Source organism: Xiphophorus hellerii, chromosome 11 (assembly GCF_003331165.1).
Source record: "Xiphophorus hellerii strain 12219 chromosome 11, Xiphophorus_hellerii-4.1, whole genome shotgun sequence".
NCBI lineage: Eukaryota > Metazoa > Chordata > Actinopteri > Cyprinodontiformes > Poeciliidae > Xiphophorus > Xiphophorus hellerii.
In genome coordinates, this window is record NC_045682.1 from 16,334,947 (window position 1) to 16,350,478 (window position 15,532).

The 15,532-nt window shown below is 41.1% G+C and overlaps 1 protein-coding gene across 1 annotated transcript; it reads left to right on the forward strand.

Annotated features, from left to right (window-relative positions):
- The first annotated feature begins 6,489 nt into the window (after positions 1 to 6,489).
- On the forward strand, positions 6,490 to 14,162 carry LOC116727934 (protocadherin-10-like). The gene is made up of 4 exons (XM_032575620.1): positions 6,490 to 11,671; positions 12,100 to 12,161; positions 12,236 to 12,348; positions 12,745 to 14,162. Exons 1-4 carry the CDS (start codon positions 9,131 to 9,133, stop codon positions 13,014 to 13,016), a joined length of 2,988 nt encoding a protein of 995 aa, XP_032431511.1. The 5' UTR covers positions 6,490 to 9,130; the 3' UTR covers positions 13,017 to 14,162.
- Positions 14,163 to 15,532: the final 1,370 nt, after the last annotated feature.

Genomic DNA, 15,532 nt, shown 5'->3' on the forward strand with positions numbered 1-15,532 from the left:
CAAGACGTTCCTGGGTTCGATTCCCCGCCCAGGGTCTTTCTGCATGGAGTTCTCCATGTACATGCGTGGGTTCTCTCCGGGTACTCCGACTTCCTCCCACAGTCCAAAATCATGACTGTCAGATTAATTGGTCTCTCTAAATTCTCCCTAGGTGTGAGTGTGTGTGCATGGTTGTTTGTCCTGTCTGTCTCTGTGTTGCCCTGCGACAGACAGACAGGGTGACCTGTCCAGGTCACCAGGGTATCGAAACGTTCGCTGGAGATAGGCACCAGCCTAACGTTTGGCTAAACTAAAGACCCAAAAATGAAAGTCAAAAATATTAAACTTTAAATACTAATATTTACTTAAATACAAAACTTATCTAAACAAATAAATTACAAATTCTCCCTGCCAGAAGGAACTAGTGGTTCAGTTCAATCAGCATTTAAGCCTGCTGAGCCCTGGCCCCCATCTTTTGTCTGGCAACTCCAAGGCAGGTAAGTACCAGCAGGAAAACAAACAAAGAATTAATCTTAAGCAAACAAAATTAACTTTAAGTTGATATAAATACATATGTTAACTAATTGTGTGCTCTAACAAATAGAACAAATGTATCCAAATCAACTAATAAATGTTTTATTGAAACGAAAGTGTTGTGTTTGTATGAAAAAATAAATTGTGCATAAAAAGAGTTACTGACATAGGAGTGTGGTCATGGATATGGCCATCACAATAGTGCTGTCAAATATTACAGTACTAAAACCCTGTTACAAATGAAGAACAGGTGGAGCTTTTAAATAAAAAATTCCAACAAATTATTTCCCTAAATGAAGTGGGGAAAGACTTGTTTGAGCATCATTAAAGGGTTTAGAATTAGGTTCTTTCTGACCAAATATCTCCAAGTTATTGTAAGATTGTTCTGATATGCAAAGAGATGATGCTCTTTTCCTGGCTATGTACTTCGCACTGCTGTCTTTTCAAACTGTCGTAGTGAGAAAAGCCTGGGTAATTCCAGGGCTTTTGTTTGCCTAAACTATGAGACGCGAATGAGGCGAGCAAAATGCAAAAAACCCCACGAAACCCTTCAAAATCACTGTATTAAAATAATTCAGACATTTATTTTATTCTCTCAAGCTGTGTATTCCACTCTTTGACATATTAAAATGTCCTACGGGGAAAGAAATAAAATCTCGCTTTCAGTTCACAACCTTGGACATTGTGCACCATCACAAGTGACAGCATCGCTTGATTGGATCTCCTGTTGGGGAAACGATGGAATCACACTGGGACACAAGAAGGTGATGAGGGTCTCTTTCATCCCAGCGTGGGGCAACACCTCTGGGGAAATAAGACGGGGTGAAATGGTTTGGCCGCCGCATTGTGTGTACAAGCAGGGTCCAGCGAAGGCTTTAATCAAGCCAAAATAATTAGGTTCACCGCTGCGGGTTCACCATTGATATCTGTTGAACTGTGGACCTTTTTCAAACAGTCGCTCAGACTCTCCTCAGCAAGAAAAGCACTGGTGGAATTGATAACATAAATAATGAATTGCAGCTCCTCTCTTGGGTAGAATATAGTTACCAGAGATAAACTTGTGTTTTCCCTGCAGTCACACATCAAACCAAGAAAAAGGTCTGTTACTTAAAAAAAGAGAGAGAGAGAGATTGACTGAATACTTCAAGAAAAGTTTGTTTTTCTCCAAACAACTTCTTCTGAAATTCTTCAGGTAAGAGTCTAAACACAAAATAATGACAGAAGCATGTTCCATTATTATTTCCTAGCCTTGCCATAGTTTTCACAGCTCTTGAACTTTTTCACATTTTGCCATGTTACATTAACAAGAATTTAGTGCATTTTCTGTGGAATATAGTTCAGATGGGGAGTCTGTGAGCAGCAATTTTCAAGTCTTGTCAAAGAATATCCATTAAATTGTTTAATTGGTCCATTCTAACTCCTAAAAATGCTTTGTTCCTATCCATTTCATTTTAACTTTATGTTTAGAGTCATTGTCCTTGTGTAGTATGGACCTCTTCCTTAAAATTGTTTTCCTCTGTTACATTTGCAGGTTTCTTCTCTGATTATCGCTCCATTTGCCTGGCCCGCCAGTTGAGATACTAGACCATATCTTGGCAGGTTTGCAGTAACCAATTTTCAGATGATTGATTGAGCAATACTTTATGAGGGTTCAGGTTGGTGTGACCAAATTTAACTGGTGCATCCTTTGAAGGCAATATTTAAAGGCTGCTTACGTCACAAAGGCTGTCCAGATTCGAAGACTCCTTCAAATGCTTTCAACTTCTCCACAGTCATAAGTGGATCTTACGTCTTAATTCTGATATGTTTGGTGTATTAAGTAACAAGGCCAGAGGACTTTAGGTACAAGTATCTTTATATAATTGGTTACTGAATTACCAATATGTGTACTCTGAAAACTTCTGAAGGAAACTGGCTCAGCTCGAGCTTATTAAGCAACACGAGAGTAAGGATAGCTAATTCCTATTCAGATTTTTATTCAGAATAACATTTTAAATATCCTGTTTCATTTACCTTTCACTTTATACTTACACGTTAATATGCATTATTCTCATTCCTGATATACTATTGTATCATGTATTTGTGTCAATCATACATATATTTATATGTATGTTTGTGTGTTTCATTCAGGCAGCGAATAAAACACCAGATTTACCAGACTTAGAGCTGGTTAAGCAAGCTTTACCAGCACTAAGTCTGAATAAAAGAGTCTGTTTTGCTCCACGTTTACAGAAACGTCGAAATCAATTTTGATAAAATCAGAGCATTATGGCTAACATTTGGAATGGGAATATCAGGTCAACAAAGGAGATCAAAGTCTCCAATCTCTTTCCTTCTGTCTGACTCCTTCCCTGTAAAAGCGATCACCATGCTGAGAGAGGAGAGGCCTCTCAAATTGGCTGTCTAACATCCCATCCTCTTAGGAAGGAAAACTAGGCTGCGCACACTGAGCAGTCTGTCTCTCCTCGCAAGCTGGTGTGCTGTAGCACAGAGACATCTGTTTGCTGCTGGGTTAATTGTTAAAGCTTCTCTCCATATCCAGCAGTGACCTGAATTACTTGGTAATCTCTGACTTTTAGCTGAAAGAGCCACTTTTTTCTTTCTGTTCAATTGTCCACATCATCTGTTACTTATATGGTACAGGTTTATCTGTACGTGTTTGGAACAAAGTAGGTGGGACAAATATGTATCTAACAAATAAATCCTATAGTTTTTTTATAGTACCTGATATCAAACATATATAATGTAATTCAAAAATGAGACACAGACTAGGCAAAGATGTAGTAGAGTTCAAAGGTAAAAACTACTGCTGACCAAAAATACCTCAAAGGCCTGCCTCACATTACCTTGAAAAAAACAAAAAACTCTCAAATACTTTTGAGAAAATGTTCTGTGGCCCAATGAGACAGAAGTGAAAAATTTTCTAGGAGTATCAAATCACATATAGCATTCAACAAAGAGCATATATTTCAGTAAATCGTGATGGTGGGACTGTGATGGTGTGGGGCTTACATACTGGAAAGTCCTCCTCTCAAGCTCAACACATTCTTTTACACAGACAATGGCAGTTTCTGATGTGGACGGTATGGGTAACTGCCCAGGGCAGCATCTCCTCAGGGATGGCATGAGAGCTATGCCCACTTATCGGTCTAAGTTGGCATATGGCCTAAATATATTGCTGAAATTATCGGAGGCATGTTAACTCAATGTTCCCAGAACCAAAACTTAAGGTCTTTTGTTTCTACACTCCTCAGCTCCAGAACTAACACCCAGAAAACCTAAGATGTGCAAAAAGTGTTGGCTAATTTTACTCACGACTAAAAATGTTATTGGCTGCTGCATTTAATTACCTAAAAGGTTCTTAGATATTTTCTCTATAGAATTTTTTTTGTCTAACTGATTCTCTTAATGTAATGCTTATGTTTAACTGTCATTAATCCTTATAATGTAAAGTGTAAATTCACATTGAATTATAGTGTGTGAGTTTTCTTTTATCCCGCAGCTGGTTGAGGCAGATAGCCACCATGCCTGTCTGTGGTCCAGACAGACGCCATTTTCTTTTTAAGAAGGCCATTCTATTTCAACTGCAGTCTAGTGCTGGCTGGGATAAAATATTAAGGTTTCATAATGTGGTTTTTGCCACGATCTGGCACTAAAAACAACACACAGCTGAATAAATGAAGTTTGCAGTTGCTGATATTTGTATATACAGTGCAGACCAAAAGTTTGGACACACCTTCTCATTGAATTCAATGAGAAGGTGTGTCCAAACTTTTGGTCTGTACTGTATATACAGAAGAGGAGTTGAGCAGAACAGAAACAAATTGGGTTGTTTTTAACAAAGCAGATTTTAGAGTGTAAGGATATACATGAGGAATTTGTATTGATGACTGTAATTACAATACACTGCATACAATTCCTGTGAACTGGATCTTGACTCAGTGTGGAACATTTATAGGCAATTTTTTAGTCCCTTTCCACAGAGAAATATAGCTCTGATTATTTTAATATGCGTTTAATTGGTTTAAGAGGCCAGCAGTCACATCTCCTGCCCATCTTCCTGATTGCATTTCTGCGTGGTTTAAAGGAAACAAACACTCCTAGATTATCTTAATGCTTTAGGTGATGAAAACCTGTGAGTAGCATAATTTATGGCAGAGGAAGAGCAGTTTCACATAACACCACACATTTATACTCCAACATTCCAGACATATTGTGATTTTAGTGTTCAAAATAAGAGAGCTCTGCACACATGCTTTACTCATCATGGCAGATGGCTCCGTAGGAGCATCAGTTAAAAACCCAAAGACAAATGCCTTAACGTCTCATTTCCTTTGATTTCTTTCAACAGGGATTTTTCTTAGAGGAAAACATAAAACAACACTTCTGCAAAAGAGACATTAATACTACCCACAATCAACCACACGCATGAGGTAATATCCTAATGGATTTTGTTTCTTACACAGTGTTGAATCACTCTCTCTTTCATGTGAGAATCTGCGTGTAAAGATGGATTACCCAAATTGATCTAACCCGCTCCCTTTCTTCTGGTGGCGTTATCTGTTTAATTAAACTTGTTTTATGAACTCAGACTATCACTCTTTGTGAGAAATGCGCGTGTGCCACCAGAATTCCTCCAAACTTCATGTTCAGCAGGGTGTATAAATTCACACTGTGGTTATCGAGTCATGCTCTTTTTGTTGTCTCGTTAATATAACAAGGAAATACAATGCCTTGAAACCTCCCTTCAACGTATTCACATTTTTATCCCCTCACAACCAGAGCTTGAATGAATATTACTTGTATTTTGTGTGACAGAAAAACACAACATGCAAGATTTTATTAAATTACGATTAAAAATCATTTGTTGTACATTTGTATTCAGTTTTCCTCTAACATTTTAAAACCGATTCACTCTGGAACTTAGCTAATTTGTAGATGGAGTTAATTTGTAGGTGATTCATTCTCTGTAAATTTAGTTGTTCTATGAAGGCCTCAGAGGTTTGTTCCAGAATATTAGTGAACACACGGTATCATGAAGGCCAAAGAATACCACTGATATTCATCACAGCTTTTGGGAAGAAAGCTGTGATGAAAGCAGGGTTGGGTTGTAAAACAATATGCTCTGTTCACGTAAGAATTCACGTAGAACTTAAAATAGCGTCAGGCAACTTCTGTAATCTGCTACAGAATCTGTGGCACTCACACTGAAGCTGTGGCGTTTGTCACAAACGCCGTGGCCTTTGATTGGAAGTACTATTGACCTTTTGGAGTGGCCAAACTCGAGGTCAGACATGAATCTATTTGAGAATTTGTCAAAAGAGCTAAAGATTAGGGTGATGGCAACGAGGTCTTCCAGTCTCAGTTACAATCATAAATGCTGACAATACCAGTGGAGACCTGGAAAAAGCTAAGCAGCTTTTTCCAAGCAGGAATTATAGGAAGCGGTTGTTTACTGTGATTTCAATAATTATTTTAAAATTATTACTTTTTCAGTACTTCATCATCTCTTTAATGAAATATTAAATATTATGTAAAATAGATTTTTTTTTACCTTAATACAATTTTATAACGTTATTCCCTCATAAAAAAACGTACCTGGAGTGTTGCTTTGATTTCTTTCATGCATGTTTAAATCTCCTGTGATCATCCTGTTGTGACAGCATGCTGAAGGTGGAGTGTTGGAAAGAGCAGGAGCTTCTTAAAGAGACAGAGGCCAATTTCAAGATGTCAAATTGTAAAGTCAAATTTATTTTAAGATAAGATAAGATAAGATTTATTTGTCATTGTCATCAACAGATTACAACGAGATTGAGATTTGCTCGACTCGATTTAAGATGCAGGTTATGTGTATATACATAATATACAAAGATAAAGAAATAAATAGTACAAAATGAGAAATAAATAGACATCAGAAAATGGTTGCAGCGCCTGGAGGTGTCGCTACAGAATTTACATTTATAACATGTTATACATATATACTGCATTTTTATTACAGCTGAGGGTAACATAGTTTCTTGATTGTTCTAGAAAATGGTAATGTGTGCCTGGAAAATACATAATACTGCCCCTTTCATTATTTTGTGTTTAACTGTAACTACATGGAAATCTCAAAACAATTGAAACTGGGGAAAAAGTACATCTTCAGTGACTCCAAACATACTACCAGAACTATGTTTTCTAAATCTATTGCTTTGATCTAGATTTACTTTTTCAAACCATGTGTTGCTTTCCTTCCACGTCATAAAAACAAGCTACTTTTGGTCTGTTGCATAAGATCCCAATAAGACATATTTTGATTTCTGGTTGTAATGTGATTGAAAGTCAACAGTGTGGGCATACTTTTGCATGGTGCTGGAGAGTCACAACCAAAGCAGTCCATTATGTTAGAAGATAAACATGATATTCATCTATCTTTTAAAGAGAAAACATCAGTGTTAAAAGCTTGAAAATATGCATAACCTATACCTATATTAATCCTGTGGATTTAAATCTAAATTGTGCTCAAAGACAAAAGGGATTGATAGTCTACTTTTGCCCTTGAGTTAGGCATTGAGATCACCAGGATGAGCGTGTAGGAGAGAGAGCTTAATAGAGAGGCAGCAACAAAGAGATAATCTCTTTTGTAGGTTTTATCCCTAAATGTGGTGGCTGTGTCCCCTTATCCCAGCTACTTAGTTTCTGCCCTGCGTAAGTGATGCCGTGCACTTAGGCTGCGAAAAGCAGGTCAATATGACCAGAGAGAGAAGAAGAGAGACAGAGAGAAAGAAAGGGAAAAAAACCCATGTGCATCACATGGATAGCCCTGGGATTATTCCTCACAAAATGTCTTAATTCCTCTGTTCACTAATGATCCAGGGAAAATGCCCTCTAATCTCCATTCCATTAATTAAAAAGAGCATGAGCCCGTGGAAAACCTCACCATCTGCTGCCGTTTCGTTTGTGCAGACAGATTGTGTTTTCGGTTTCTTAAACCAGGAGAAATGGGTTTGTTGGAGCAAATTTATGGAGCACAAAAAAACAGGAAAACAGATAGAGCTACTCCGAGTGTTGGTGCATTGAAAGATGACGGTCAAAAGGCAATGGATTATTCAAGCTTAATTTATATTAATTTATAAAAGAGTTTGCAAATGATGTTGATTCTGCTCACAGTCAGATTTACGCAGTTAGGCTGTGTAGCGTAACACATAAAACATTGACATACAGCAACTTAAAATGACTTATTGTAACTTTACATGATCACTTAAGAAACAGACTACATTGCTATGTGGCTTTACAGATTGAGTTGCAAAAAGAAAATCCTACTTCTTTATTCCTTTACCTAACGACCACATACTAACAAACAAACAAACACAAATTGCTTAATTCTAAATACAATGCAAAAGAAAAATAAAACTTTTTTTATTTGCTAAGTAAAAAACCTCAAAACCATGGGAGGCATGTATATTCACCGTCTTTACTCCGAAACCTCAAAATAAAATCCATCGCAACCGTCCGCAAGCGCATTCAGATTTCACCTCATTTAAAGCTGTGAAGGTTTCAGCAGTTTGTTACAGAAAATCAGTCTCACAGCAGGTTAGTGAGAACGTTGTGAAGAAGTTTAAAGCCTGGCAGACGTGCAACAATACACAGTGGTTCAAGTCAAAAGCTAGAATGGCCCAAAGTTTAGATTTAGACCCAGTAGAGAATTAGTGGCAAGTTATGAAGTGTGATATTTGTCGTCACTCTCCATCCAATTTGACTGATCTTAAACTGTTTTTGTCTTGGTGTGGAAAACATCTACAGAGATACCCTAAAAGCTGTACAAAGTGTTCATTCACTCAAAGTAACTAGTTTTTTGGGGAGGGGATATTTTATTGGCTTTATCCCTCCAACCGGTTTCTACATTTTGACTCACGTAATCTCTACATTTTGCTTGCTTAATCTGTACATATATTTATATTGTTTAATAAATGTATTTACTCATTGAAGTCTGTCTTAAAGACCCCAAAAAATGTACATCACCATTGCAATCATTAGTTAGCTGTAATATATCTATTATTTTCTTACCCTCTGCACAATTGATGCACTAGCTGCTTTATTTAACGATCACAAAAAAAAAATCATGATCAAATAAATTGAAATCTGTGGCTGTGATGCAGCAAAGTGTGTACAGTACGACGTCAAGTGGTGTGGATATTTTTGCACTGTAATTTTCTGTATTGGGTTTATGAAAAACCCACACCCAGAACCTCTGAAGACTTTTGTGGTCAACTTTTAATGTGGTGCATGAATACAGCGGGGTTGGGAGGACATGGTGAAGCACTATAAGAAACAGCTGAGCGCAGTACTTTTAACCTGCGGTCACAGCCCAAGGACTCTGACAGGAATTTGATCGGGCTCTAGTAGGCAGCAGAGATTATCCGAGCAGATGTCGTTTCCCACCCCATGTATTGAAACAGTGGGGCCAATAATAATAAACGCGCGCGCACGCAGGCACACTCAGGAGAGAGGCTCTCTGCCGCTGCGCGTCTCTCCTCTTTCCACTTTCTGACACCAGGGTCGCAGCTCCAGTCTCAACAACTTTTGACGTTATTCCGGGGTGCATCTCTCTCGCTTCCGACAACAAACGGGCACCATGAGTGAACGAGTCTTGAAATGGCTCCTGTGCTATTTGGCTCTGTTCACGTTTTGCCTTGACGAAGTGTGGGGACAGATCCGCTACTCTATCCCAGAGGAGCTGGAACACGGGGCTTTCGTGGGCAACATCGCGGAGGACCTGGGCTTGGATCTTGACAAGCTGTCCACGCGCAGATTCCGCATAGTGTCCGGCTCCAAGAAGCAGTACGTGGAGGTCAACTTGGAGAACGGCGTCCTGTTTGTCAACGAGAGAATCGACCGAGAAGAACTGTGCGAGCAGGGTTTGTCCTGTTCCTTCCACCTGCAAGTTGTGATAGAAAACCCTCTGGAGCTGTACAGGGTGGAGATCGAGATTCTGGACGTGAACGACAACTCCCCGAGCTTCCCCTGGACCGAGATCAACCTGGACATCTCAGAATCTGCTGCGCCCGGATCGCGTTTCCCTTTGGAGAGCGCGCAGGACCTGGACGTGGGATCCAACTCGCTGCGCACCTACTTGCTGAGCGTAAACGAGCACTTCCACCTGGACATCCAGACGCGCAGCGACGGGAGCAAGTTCGCGGAGCTGGTCCTGCAAACCCCGCTGGATCGGGAGCAGCAGAGTGCCCATCAGATGGTGCTGACCGCCGTGGACGGAGGGACACCGGAGAGGTCAGGCACCGCACAAATCTACATCACGGTGTTGGACGCGAACGACAACGCGCCGGTGTTCGACCAGTCGTTTTACAGAGTGAGGCTGGCGGAAAATGCGCCAAAAGGCACGGTGGTGATAAAGCTCAACGCGTCGGACCAGGACGAGGGTCCGAACGCGGACATCGCATACTCCTTCAGCGGCCACGCACCCTTAAAGGTGCGCCAGCTTTTCAGCGTGGACCCACGCACTGGAGAGATCAAAGTGAAAGGCGTGATCGATTACGAGAAGGCAAGGATGCACGAAATTTACGTGCAGGCGAAAGATAAGGGTCCCTCCGCCGTGGCGGTCCACTGCAAAGTCCTCGTCAATGTCCTGGACAAGAACGACAACCTGCCGGAGGTCATACTGACCTCGGTGTCCACACCTGTGCAGGAGGACGCGCCGCCCGGAACGGTGATAGCCGTCATCAGCGTGATGGATAAAGACTCGGGGGAGAATGGCAACGTGGACTGCGAGATTCCGCACCACGTCCCGTTCCAGCTCCACTCCTCCTTCAAGAACTACTACACCTTAGTGACCTCAGACTTTCTGGATAGAGAGTCTGTGGCAGATTACAACATCACCGTCACTGCCAGAGATATGGGTTCTCCTCCTTTGTTCACAAGGAAAACAATCATTGTCCAGGTGTCCGACGTGAATGACAATGCGCCTCGTTTCAAACAGCCGTCCTACACAGTTTACCTCACTGAGAACAACGCACCGGGAGCGTCCGTCTGCTCCGTGACCGCAAAGGACCCAGACTCGGGTCAGAATGCGTACTTATCGTATTCTATTCTGGAAGGAGACATACAAGGGATGCCGGTGTCAACGTATGTGTCCATAAACTCGGACAGCGGGAACATTTACGCGCTGCGCTCCTTTGATCACGAGCAGCTGAAACACTTCCAGGTTACAGTGCAGGCTCAGGACGCGGGGTTCCCCCCTCTGAGCAGCAACGTCTCGGTCAGCATCTTTATCTTGGACCAAAACGACAACGCGCCCGTGATCGTGTCCCCCGTTACGCAGAACGGCACCGCGCCGAACGAAAACGTGCCCAGATCGGTGGACGCGGGCTACTTGGTGGCTAAGATCAACGCGGCAGACTCAGACGCCGGTCAGAACTCGCGCCTTTTTTATCAAATGCTCCAGGCCACGGATCCCAGCTTGTTCAGCGTGGCTCTGTACACAGGGGAGATCAGGACGATGCGCCAGATAGAGGAGAAAGAGCCCACCAGGCACAGGCTGGTCATTCTGGTGAAGGACAATGGTCAGCCGCCCCTCTCGGCCACGGTTTCCATCATTTTGTCAGTAGTTGACAGCCTGTCAGATTTACAGCCTGATTTGGGTGACCGGTCACAGAGCCCGCATCACAGCTCCAGCTTCACTCTGTACTTAATCATGGCTCTGGGTGCAGTCTCCTTCACATTCCTGCTGGCCATCATCGTCCTCGTCGCAGCGAGGAGACTGAAGGGCAGAGTGGACAGCAAGACGTCCGGCCTCCCCTCCATCGGCGGCTGCTGCGGCTGTTGTTCCCATTCACAGCTGGCCTCCTCCAACACCAACACCACCACCACCACCACAGAGGTTTTCAAAAAGTCCAACCTGAACGTTCGCATGTCCGCTGCAGGTGCGTCAGGTTGCGCGGAGGCGAGCGGCGGCGGCGGCGGCGCGCACCCGCAGGTGTACTGCTACAAAATGTGCCTGACCCCGGAGTCATCCAAAAGTGACTTTATGTTCCTCAAACCTTGCAGTCCGGTTCTGTCAGTTCAGCAGAACAACACCAAGAGCACGGACTACCTGACCTCCGGTTGGAGCACGCTGGAGCGCAATGAGCTGTCCAACAACAGAGCAGCGACCCCGAATGAGGTAAAGATCGCAAAAAAACCAAACAAACATGACAGGGCAGTGTAAAAAGTATTAATATCCCACATTTATGCTACAGCCACAAACTTGTCTATATTTGAATTGGATTTTGCAGAGCCAACCAGTGTGAGATTTCCTGGTTTAACTTTTTGTTAAACACAAAAATGTGTTGCAGAAAGCTATCACTGCAAAGAACCAGGAACACTACATCCCTTCAGTGAAACACGGTGGTGGCAGCACCATGCCTTGGGAATGCTTTTCTTTTACAGAGAAAAGAAGTTGTGGTCAGAGTTGAGATTGATTGACAATTTATATCAATAAATCCTGAAGAAAAGGCCATGAATGTCAATGAAAGAAAGTTGATTTTGTGTCTGATGAATAATTTTTTTGTTGTAGTGTATTGTGATTTACAAAGTGTCTTTACATTGCAGCTCAAGTATTTGCATAAGAACTTGACTTGGACCAAGAACCAGCGTAACTCAGCTTACAAAAGGTGAGTTTATTCAGATGTTCAGTTAAAATCTGGAATATACACGCAGATTATCAGTTAATACTTCTTTTTTTTAGATATAGCTCACATAATATGGAGGGAACTCTTTCAAGGCAGGCAAAGTGTGACCCTGATGGTTTCGCCTGCACTGTGGCGCCACAGTACTGGACTTGGGGAAACCAAATGAACGGTAGGTCCGGTTCTAGTCTACTGTTGTTTATATGAAAGACGTTATAAGTAGATTAAGCGTGAGGCTTTCCCTGTGTCTGTTCCAGAGGGATTTTGTCAAAGACGTGAAATGATAAACCATAAAGCAGATAATTCCAAATCCCAAAAGTAGGGGGGGATTTTACCGCTTCAGTATGAGAATTATTTTAGTCCCCTCGAGGAGTATTATTCGCTAAAAAGCTGAATTAGGAAGATGCTTTTAAAAACCAGTGTCCAGATCAAGTGAAGTGTATTTACATATGAGCTCATCTCCTGAATTTTACCCCGATGTAGGCTAATTCATGCACATATATATATATATATATATATATATATATATATATATATATATATATATATTTTTTTTTTTTTTTAGCAGACTGCAAGAGATCTCTTCAAGAGGAAGCGCCTCCTAACTGCTCGTGGACTCCGAAGCACGCTCAACTTCATTCCGAGGGAGCGGATTATCAGCACAACGTTTACATTCCCGGAACGCCGTCCGGCTACAGCACGCTGAAGCTGACGCCCAGAGGAGACCTGGATGTCTACAACACCTTCTCCACCTTTGGCAAGAAAAAGAAATTCATCTCCAACTACGAGCAAACTTTTGACGCGGACGACGGCGTCATGAGCAATTCTATTTTCAAATGAGATGCTGGACACTTTCAAACTTTTACGTTAGCAACGTTTTTTGTAAACAAGATAAAACTTTTCTTAGAGACTTTGCTGTTGCCCTAAATTGCACACAAGAATTTCAGTTTTCAGTGGATCGATGATAGATTTGTACTGAAGCTTTTAACTAACGTCTCACGTGGCAACCAGTCATTCTTAATGCATATTTACAGGAAACAAGTTGAAACAAAGTGAAATATTTTACTTTTAGCACAGCAGCCTTCCCCTTCATTTCCACCCTTGATACAAATGTTTGAAAAACTCTGAAATAAATGTATTTTTCATTTGAGCAGCATAATCTTCTACTGAGAAATATAAGAAATGTCCACAAGAAGAAATGCATTCTTACTTGAATGCATTTCTTGAATGGGGAAAAGATAATTCTACATTAAGAGCTCATTGTTTATTACAAAACCAAAGAGAGCACAGATCCTGGTGAGATAAATAAAACTGAAGAAGGCTATATATCCAGACTTTTTTTTTTCTTTTTTCTTAAGTTAATCAGTGTCTAGGAGGTATGTACTTTCTGACTCATGACTTCCTGTTTAACAAGTATATGACTTATGTGGACGTCTTTGAGGGGTTGGAGTAGGGTGGGAATTTGGGGTGCAGTATAGAATATGTTTTTGTTAAGCAGCTTGAGAAACTTAATAAACCTTGTATTTCCTGTATTAAAGTAAATAAATTCAGTATAGTCCTTTGTACATAAACATTCTACTTTAATCTATTGAAACACATATAAATATATCTATATTTTTCAATTCAATTTATTGCAGCTCTTCTGAAAATGATCATTACTTTAAAAATGAATCCTAACATTCATGTGTTTTCGGTGCTTACAACTTTTTCATCTGCTGATTCATTTTACTTGTTTTTTTTTCTGATGCAAACAACGCATCTCTGCGAGTGCTGATATTCACAGGTATATTTTGGATAAAAAATCTGCAGTCATTTTCCTGTCAGTTTGATTAAAGGCAGTCATTACCCAAGCTGCGCTGTCACCGCTTGAAATGACTTCCAGGCTTTCTACAGCTCACTAGATATGAGCTGTAAAAACCCTTTAGGTCCAGTGAATAATGTATTGGGTATCAGTATGAATTATTAATAAATCCTTCTTTGAAAATCGCTCTTGGTTTTTGTTTCTTACTGCAATTGTGATAATATAATTATTGACAACTTTTTTTTTTTTTAAAAATGCCCAAGGATGCCTCACTGAAAAATAAAATCCATGTGGGGGTTGGGTCAGTCTCAGACCGAGTGTTGGTGGAGCCGGGGGCAGTTTGTCCGATGCAAGCAGAAGGTAAATTCACAGTTTGCTTGCAGGGCATGTATTGAGCAGAGGCTGCTAATTCACTCAGTGTGGTCCGGCCCCCGCTGGTTTTGTTGATGGGTAGCAGTTGGCGGTCTTTGGTTTGGGTTCGTCCACCATGACTCTGCAGGGATTTCCAGGGTGATTTCAGCTGCTGGGTCTGTGCGGAGTCCTTTACTTGGCCTTGGTCGGCGGGGGGGGGGGTTGCATTGTGGATGAACTTGGATGTTGTGGTGACTGCCTTGTTTGGATCCCGGAGCCAGTCTGCTATTGGTGTGAAATTTGCCCTGACACCATCTGCCTATGGTTTTCTCTTCACATCCTCAGACTTTCGAAGGCCGCTCCCAGACCTTTTGCAGATAACCTTCCACCTTTCTGTTTGCGAGCACCTCTACACTTGAATGTCAGACGTCCTTCATCATTTAATTTGTGTGTGCTAGCCATATATGTTTCTAGAGACAGGCATTAACACACAGTCATATGTATGTAGACCCAGGAAAACAGCTTAGGATACAGCAGAGGTGATCATATGTTTGGGTTAATACATATGTTAGTATTTGTTTGGTTGTGTGTCTGAGACGATGGCAAACCGGCCTTCTGTCTCTGATCAATACCTGAAACTAAATTACTACCACCACCACTAAGATCTCTAACAAAAGCAACATTATTGAGTTTATTTTGTAAAACAGATAAAGCAAAAATGTAGTAACCTAACAACTCAACCACCTGACCCAGGCTTCCTCTAATTTTAGCCAATGTCACACAAACACACTATTTAGTTGCAGAGCAGACTGAGTAAAAAGGGATGAACTGAATAGGCAAGATAAGAACCATATTAAGTCAATGGGAACTTATAGTTACTACACACCCTTGTGCAATAAGTGATATAAAAACTGCACTTAAATTACTTTTATCAGATGCAAATTGAAACTGAATCCTGTTTGTCAATGAGGATAAATATGTCTGTAATCCTTCCAAAAGTTCAATCAATTACAATCAAATATCAATAAAAAATCACTGGACGTCAAACCAGCAACAGCTGATATCTCTCAATGCACCAGCTAGAACACGCTGGGCTGGTGGGACTGAGGTGAGACTAGTGTGCCACTAGTAAGACAACATTACTTTCTACAAGTTAAAACGTGATTGATTGATCAAAGCGTCAGTGAGAAGTTATGCTGTTTCC